This window comes from Apis dorsata, unplaced genomic scaffold (assembly GCF_000469605.1).
Source record: "Apis dorsata unplaced genomic scaffold, Apis dorsata 1.3 scaffold_342, whole genome shotgun sequence".
Taxonomy (NCBI): Eukaryota; Metazoa; Arthropoda; class Insecta; order Hymenoptera; family Apidae; genus Apis; species Apis dorsata.
In genome coordinates, this window is record NW_006263609.1 from 339,166 (window position 1) to 348,837 (window position 9,672).

The following is a 9,672-nucleotide window of genomic DNA, read 5'->3' on the forward strand; positions in this document are numbered from 1 at the left end:
TAAATAAAAAAAAGGAAATTTTTAAATCTTTTATTATTATTATATATTATTAAATATTATATTATATTATATAATATTTTGAATGGAGAAAGTTCAATTTCATTTGCACAATTAATGTTCATATTCTTACTTTTATTTTTTTGATTATTTTTTAAATAATCACATAATATGTTATATTTAATAATATTAATATAATAATAAATATATTGCAAGTATAGGGAAAATAAAGAAATATCGATTAAGAGATAATATCAGTTTATTAAATATAAAATATATTTTTTTGTTCCTATTTATCGATATTTACAAAATGAATAAGCGTTTATATTGATCTTAAGAATTTTATGTTTAATTAAGTATAAAAAATTCTTTTATACATTTAATATTTAATAAATTATTTTAAAATCACATACGAATGTAAATAAATTTCAGATTAAAATTTTTAATCATAATCGGATAATAATCATCTATTTATTTAAAAAAAAATTATAGATTAATAAGTATCATAAGCCATAAATTAGTTACAATAAAGAAAGTTTCATCAATTATAAATTATTGTAATTTAATATTTGGTATATTAATATATTAATTCAATATATTATCATAATTCATATAATATTGATATATTTATGGGACACGTTTTTATTTAAAAAAAAGTTGATTCAATAGATTAAAATAAACATAACTTTTAATGTCAATTAAAGTTTGAATTAAATGAAATAGAATGGAAATAGAATAAGATAACTCTTTGTTTTATTTCATTTAATACAAATTAAAATTATTAACTTAAATAATAATTTAATAAATAAATTTCAACTAATATTTTTATATATCAATTTTTACATTTCGAGAATCGATTATCTCAAACTATTTTACTTATATATTAATATCTTGTACATTTTTTAATATTAATGTAAGATGCAAATACATATCTTATTTTTTTAAATGATTTATTTTTAAAAAATCAAAACATTTTCATTCTTTTTAAAAATAAAAATATGCAATTAAAATTTTTGGACGAAAATATAGATACAGATAATATAGATACATCATACATATGTATACAAACATATTTATAGCCCATTTTATAGATATGATAAAAAAAATTCAATAATAATGTTGTAAGATTTTGATCTCCAGATATTATTTTATTTTAATATTATTAATTTAAAATATAATTAATAATTTATAATTATAATTAATAATTTATAATAATTAATAAAATATTATTAATTTAAAAATTATTAATTTAAGACTTCTGTGGTTTGTCATATTTTATTTTAAATATTTGCTTTAGCAATACATGTTAGCATAATAAATTATTTAATAAGAAAAATTACATAATAAAATGATTGGTTGAAATATATGATTGAAATATTCATTACAATAATGAATAATATAAAGTTATTCTTATATTTATATATGTATTAATTACTATTTGATTTTTTCTTTCATATATAATATAATTGAAAAAAAATGAAGATTAAAATCAAAATTTTTATATTCTTATTCTGTATCTTTTATATTTATTGTATTATATATATATTCATATAATTACATACAATATATATAATTAATTAATTTTAATTATTAACAATTATTAACAATTTTCTTCACTCAATATTTATGTCATTAAAAATCTTATTTTTCATTCATTTTTATTATTGTATGCTTTGTTATTCACTTTTAAATGATATAGTTTTATTTAGAAAATAAAATTTAAAATAATGTTAAGTTTACTGATATTTTTTAAATCAACGTAAATACTTTAAATATATATTATATATAAATATTATATAACCTTAAACCTATTTTCTTATTACTTTATACAATATTTTTATAGTTTTTGAATATATTATTTATATACATATATATAATAAATATATAATATATATATTATTTATATTTACAACAATGCATAATATTTATTATCTATAAATAACTATCAAAAATAATTTATATATTTAAATCATTTTTTTAGAAAACTTTTAGAAAATGTTAATAATATATATGTAGTTTTATTAAAAAAAGATTGTTTAAGAAATAACATATTTCATGCTAAAATTTATTGAAATCAATATAGATAATAAAATGTAAACATTATAATCTCAAAATTTATATTTTTATTATTCTAAATATGTATTTATATATCAATTTTATTTATTACAATTATGATATTTTGCTAAACATATGTATATATAGCTATTAAAAATTATATATATTTAGATTTTTTTAGAATCGATATATCGAAATAAATACATTTCTTGATATTTATTATAATGTTAAAATAAGATTCACTATACATATATATGGACTATCAATGTTACCAAGTTTAATATGCCATAATTTGTATCTAAAGTTGTCTGTAATGTATAATATTAATATATTCGTTGCATATCCGTGTATCATCAAATCACTATTATGTGTTTTCCAATATGATTTAATATAATTACATGTATCATTATAAAAGTAGATATTAATTTGTTATGTATCTATGTATCATATCAATTTTACGTATCAATGAGGATGAACATACATATCAGAATTTGATACGAAGATACGTAACGAGACGAATCGGCCATTTCACTGTTCCGTTGCTCATTTATTTCTGTTGTAAATACCGCATTGAAGTGTTTAGATTGTTAATATCTTTGTGATAAAGAAATTATTTCTATCGAATATTTTTTTTAATTTATAATAAAAATTTTAAATAATAATAAGAATGAATAAAGAAGAAACCCTTGTGTTTATAAAATTATATCGTAAAAAGAATATTCTTTGGGACCCAAAACATCCAAATCATTATAACAAGAAAGAAAAAGAAAATGCATGGAAAGAAATTTCAAAAGAAAGTAAAAAATCTGTAGATGAATGCAAAAAAAAGATAGAATATCTTTTGGCAGCTCTTAGAAGGGAGAAAATGAAAATAAATAAATCTATTGGATATCAAAGTTCTTGGTTTGCTTTTGATAGTATGAAATTTATATTGGAAAAAAGTAAATATATTCAACCATCTAATTTGGTAAGTAAAAATTAAATTTTATAATTTAAATAAATAATAATAATTTGTTTAATTTATACATTTTATTTTAAATAAAATTTATTTTAAATAAACTTACAATATAATATAATTAATAAATTTTTTAGCTATATTATAATAATTTTAATTAAATTTGAAAAAAAATTAAATTAATATTTTAAATTTAACATCGAAAGTTAATCATATCGTTCGTGAGATTCGATTTTTTATTCTTAAGAACATGACTAACGCCATTTTGTTGTAAAAAATGAAATAAATAATTTTTTCATATTAACATGAAAAACAACAACATAATAAAAACTTCATTTAATTGTCATTCTACTGTCTTCTTTTTTATTCAAAGAATTATAAAAATGATTTAATTTTGAGTAGTTTAGATTAGAAATTTAAAAAAAAAATTATAATTTTTTTTTCTTTCATTTAAAGAAATAGAAAGATATAAATAATTTTCATCCATAATTATAAATATTGTATTTATAGAAGAAAATGTAAACTGAAAAAAACGTTTGTAATTTATTATATTCTTTATTATCTTTTATGACATTACAAAGTAAATATTTACAAAATTCTATATAGTTTCAAAATCTTTAACTAATAATATTTTTTTTATATTTTTATATAAAACATATGTATTTTTTTATATAAAAAATATTTATTAATTTATATTTTATCTGAAAAAAATAAATTTCAAATTTTCTTTTATCTTAATTTTATAAATTATAATAAGATTATTACATAATAACAATAATATTCTTTTTGAAGTAGGCCCAAGGTGATCAAGAATTTAATAAGCCAATACTAAAACGTGAAGAATTCTCATCTTCAAAATTACAGAACAAGGATACCAATTCCAACCATTGCTCTCAACAAATCGCAATAAAAAGAAGAAAGTTACAATCATGCGTTCAGCAACAATGTTGCGTCAGAGATCGTGAATTATCAACAACCACAAAGAACGTGGTTGATGATGAATGTTTTCATTTTGGAAATTTGGTGGCTTCGAAATTGCGTATTTACAATAATCATGTACGTTGTTTCATTCAAAATGATATTTTGAATATATTTCTCAAAGCCAACAAAGGCTATTATAATAATCTTAACTCTTCACCTAATCATATACTAGAAGAGACAGTTACTGTCAATCCAAGTTATCCATCTACTTATACTCACTCTCCTGCAGCTTCCATATCATCTCATAATTCTTAATTTATGTCAACACAAATATAGTTACTTAAGTTATCTAAACAATTGGTAATAATTTTTGATAAAATAAAATTAAAAATGTAAATAATATTTTGATAAAATAAAAATATGTTAAATTCATAATTATGAAGTCTTATTCTTTGATAAAATATCCAAATACTTGAATGCTATTTTCGATCATTTATTTAAAAATATTGAAATATAAATCTTTAATGGCTAGAAAATGCCATAAATGTTATATAAATGTTTTATTGCTTTTATTTCTTAAATAGAATTTCTTTTTAAAAAGTATTTTTTTCTTAAGTTTTCAAACTATTCATTTGTTTAATAATAGAATAATATAAAAGTGTATTAATGACTTATTTCTATGATATTGAAACAATGACTATTTCTAAAATATTTGAATATGCTTGATAAATTAATTCATAATAATATATCAAAAATAAACGAGATTAAACAAATTACAATTCATAATTATATAGTTAATAATAAGTTAGTTACATAATTCATAATTATATAGTTAATAACATAATTTATATTAATTATTATAAATTATTATATTCTTTTTTAAAATTAAATTTATTAATTTATTATGTAACTTTTATTATATTATAGTAATAAAACTACAAAAGAAAAATATTAAATATAATTTTATTTACATATATATCATAATCAATCTTAAAACAACTTCATTATCTACAAAATATATGCAATATATTTTGCAATATATTAAAATTTATGTGAATCATTTGTCTTTTTTTGTTAAGTGTTTTTAAATTATTTCATTTTACTTTTGTTAAAATTACTTAAACAGCTTCCTTATTAAAATTTCTTCTATGCCAAAGTAAAGTTAAAGTTAAATATGATCATGTAGATAAAAATTTGATAACTTATAATTAAAATCAAATATATCAAGGCAATACTGTCAAACGCAAATGCAATTACTAAGAGATAATCGATTTTCCATTAGTATCAATAGAAAATTTTATTTTTTATAATTATATAAATTAAATTTGAATTAAAAACATTAAAAATATTGTTTTTTATTACATTATTATTTTATTAATTAAATTATATTTTTAAATTTTCTAAAAACATTTTTTAGAGAAAATTGCAAAAGAATGAAAATGTTTTAGATAAAATTATATAAAATTATTTATTGTAATCTATAAAATAATATTTTTTATTTCATCTTTTTTTTTCCTATTTCAAAATAAAAATAGTACTAACAATATAATAACAATATAAACAATATAAAAAAAATTTAATTTAATTTAAAATTTCGTTTAAATTTTATTAACTTTAATTCTATTACTATTATTTATATATATTTTGTAAAAATATCTTGTTTTTATTTCAATATTAATTAAATACAGAATATAATAAAATGTTGCATCATAATTCTTCAAATAATTCTACACTTTTGGATTAATGAAAATTTGTAAAAAAAAGCTGTTAGAAAATTAACCTTGACTGAAAAATTCAAGATCAAAATCACAATTAAAAGTCTTATTAAAAATATGCAACAATTGAAATTGTGAATTGAAAATTTTTTTTGTTGTTAAAATTATTATAAAAAAAATATATATAAAAAAATATTCTTACATCGTTTATTTCTCTTATTTAAAATATAAACAAATGTGATTTAAAAAAAAACTGGATTTGCTTCTCAAGTTATTTGTTAATCCACCAACACCTATTATCTAACGTAAGTCGGTTTACACGATAAGTTATATATTTTAGTTACGGTTTATATTTTTTCGCTTACGACAGAGATACCATGATCTAACACCACGCAATCATCGAACCGATAAATCAAATTCAACGTAACTTCATGTGAATTTCATGGTCAAGGATTACGATAGTTCTCAAATGGCTTCGGTATTTGCGGTGCTTCCAAGTTATCTTATATAAATCACCGATGGTCTCTCTGAAAATTCAATTGTTCTCTATCATCCGACCTAAATTCATCATTTATATTATCATCGTAGTATACACGGTGTGTACATGAACCTATAGTTTTAATCATTCGTATGAAGAACAAAAAGTGTTTCATCAGTCTTCCTATTATTCGACCCGTAATTATGACCGAGGATGTAACTGTAATGATCCAGAAAGGCCTATCCGAGTGGTGGAGTGAGGAAACAGAATATATCTTCCAACGAATCGAACGATGGGCCGCATACGCGAGAGGTTACAACCGTTTAAAGTCTCAGAGACTGTCGAGAGGTCGCATGACGATGCAAGGAGGACAAGAGCCGCGATGGAGCATTTCGTCGAATAAGCTAGTCATCGATGAATCCACGTGGAATCCTCGTTTCCATACCTTGAAAAAATCTCGACGAAAGTCACGACCCGAGGAGACCAAGATCAATTGTTGCGGAACCTTCAATTACCAATCAAACAGTAATCTCGACAGTTCCTGCTTGGAAACATATAGATATGATCATAGTATTTACTTCAAAACTATTGGCGACATAAAAAATGGAAAGAAGGAGATGAACGATGATACGAAGAACGAGGGTGAAGATAGGATTTCTATTAGCAGTGAGGAGTTGGTTGAATGGGATGTTAGCACAGTATCGGATTTTATCGCCAATCAATTACTGGAAAGTAGGATCGATAATGATGATGATAATGAAAATATCTTCAACCCGACGGATAATTCTGATCAAAACAAGAATAGATTTGCCTCTGTTTGGTTTAATGTGGATTTATCTAAACTCGATCTAAATGAAGACGATATTAGCATTGACAATGGACAAGATAACGAGAATAATTTGACCATCACCGAGATTGAGGAAGAATCGAATAATAATTATATACAGAGTGAAAAATCTCTGATGAATACCAATACAAGAAATGAAATTAAATTAAACTGTCTGAACGAAGATAAAATTACGTATAACAGGGAAGAAAGGAAGGAGAAAAACGAGGAGGGAATGAAGAGATTCCACGAGATTCGAAGAACTAAAAGATTGTTAAGGACAATTAAGCAAGTTCCGGTTGTAGGTGATAACAATGTGATTTGGCCGAGTGTTTTATTGAATTATACTAAAAACATCGACTCTTCCAATTCGCCGCATCATTACAAGAAATCACAGAAATAAATACAAATTTTAACAATATTATCATTACTTGATGCATTATATTAATTTTACAATTATATAAGTGCTTCAATAATAGATTCATATAAAATTATGTTATATTTAATATCGTTTCAGCGAATGTATGTATTTCTTTTATATTGAATACACATCATGTTTTTTTGTTAACCATAATTCCTACAAAAAATACATTATGGAAAATAAATTAAATTTATATATAATTTATATTATCATGTTTGTTTGAAATTATTAATGTATGCATTAGTATTTATTATATATGCATTTTTTTTTATTAAATATTTTCTTTTAGTATCATCATTTTATCGATTTTAAATGAATTAATCCAGTTTCTAAATTTTTTTCTTCTTTTATAATATAACAAATAAATGATGTGCAAACTTTCTTTTTACATTCGTATAAAAGGAATTACAATTATAATTCATATAAAAGGAATTACAATTATATTATCCAAACTTTATTTTATAAAAAAATATATTTTTCATGTAAATATTTTAAAATATGTAAATTTAAACCATTCTTATTTTGAGTTCGCATACTTGATAACTGAATAATTTCGATAATTGACGTTCAAATGTAAATTTTTAATAGAATAATTATTTTTAATATAATAGATAATAATGAAATAGATTTATAAAAATAGATTTTTCAAAATATAATTTATTCTCATAATATTTAATTAATAATATAAAATTTTTGGTTAATTAATTGTATTAAATTATAAATACATTGTATTAGATGATAAAATTAATTGTAACTTTTAATAGATAAATCATTTCTCCGAAGTGAAATATTTAGATAAATTTATTTTATTATTTTTTTGTTCATATATTGGAAAATTCTAAAAATTGGAAGAAACAAAAGAATATGTAAATGCTAGAATAGATGAAATACAATAGCAATAAAAAAATATTTTGCAATTATTTTAAGAATTGCCAAACAACTTTTACTTTTTGTAAAAATAAGTATAAAAGAAAAATATATAAATATTAATATAAATATTTATATAAATATTTTATATCAAAAAATAAATAATATTTTTTTCGATGAATGATGTAAACATAATAATATATAAATAATACAAATAATACAAATAATATATGTATGTATATTTTATTTCTGCAATGATATGAGATTCTTTGTTATCTAGTTGGATTCTCATTTTCATCTTTATTATATTACAAAATTATACTGCAAATATAAAACTTGTAGAACTTCTTTTGAATTATATAGCTTAAAAGTAGATATTTAAAATATATCAGGAATTTTTTCAGAATTTTTTGCATAATATAAACATATAAAAGATAAGATTCTAATGTATTATTTGTCATATTGTATGCCATTGATAGAACAGAATGCCATTTATATTCTAATATGATAAAATTCTAAAAATTCCTTAAATTATATTTGTTGAATTATTTTATATGAATTGTGAAAAAATAAAATAAAATAAAAATATATGAAATTCATTATAATTTGTTAAAAAGTTTACATTAGATCTTATTTATTATTCATATAATTATATATAATCGAGAAAAAATTCAATTAACCTTAATCTCTATTTCTTATATAATTAATCTCTGTTTCTCTGTTTCTTTGACAAAATTATTTGCGTCACGTAATGTTGCGCAATTCAATAATCTTTTCTTTGTTATGAAATTTAAATGGACATATAACATTTTTATTTAAAAATGAATTATTTTTTTTTCTTTAAAAAAGCAAGCACATTATACCTGGTAAATCTTTTTAATATCTTGTAGAATATTAATAATACAATAATAATATGAAACGACACAAATGATTTATGAAAAATTTGCAATTTTTTAATTATTGATACAAAAAAATTGTTGTTTTTTATATTTTTTTCTGATATGATTTTGTAAATAATTTTCAAATTTTTTTGTAATATCAAATCAAAATATTCAAACATTTTGAAATCGTAATTTTTTAAATATTAAAATATTAAAATATTAAAATATTCTTCATTATACAAAATTAAAAATTTAGTTAACATACAATTGAACGATTGTATTTGTACGAATAATTAAATAATTGGATTATAATTTTAAATTAATCAAATATAAATTTTAATTAGATTATATATATTTATTATGACCTTCAATCAAACAAGGTCAGGAATAAATGAATGTTATATTTATAATATAATATGTTGATAAGACTGATAATAGTAGTAAAACTTTTCTCTTTGTCACTTTTTTTAAAAATGTTTTCGAAAAAAATATTAATCTAATATATCCTGTTATACATAATATTTCTGAATGACATCAAAAGTTTAAATACATGAAA

General features: G+C 19.6%; 2 protein-coding genes across 2 annotated transcripts; both read left to right on the forward strand.

Annotated features, from left to right (window-relative positions):
* The first annotated feature begins 2,448 nt into the window (after nt 1-2,448).
* On the forward strand, nt 2,449-4,243 carry LOC102676563. Its single transcript, XM_006618166.2, has 2 exons — nt 2,449-3,019; nt 3,803-4,243. Exons 1-2 carry the CDS (start codon nt 2,720-2,722, stop codon nt 4,241-4,243), a joined length of 741 nt encoding a protein of 246 aa, XP_006618229.1. The 5' UTR covers nt 2,449-2,719.
* Nucleotides 4,244-5,989: 1,746 nt separating this feature from the next.
* LOC102676691 lies at nt 5,990-7,518 on the forward strand. Its single transcript, XM_006618167.2, has one exon. It carries the CDS (start codon nt 6,274-6,276, stop codon nt 7,348-7,350), a length of 1,077 nt encoding a protein of 358 aa, XP_006618230.1. The 5' UTR covers nt 5,990-6,273; the 3' UTR covers nt 7,351-7,518.
* The last annotated feature ends 2,154 nt before the right edge of the window (nt 7,519-9,672 follow it).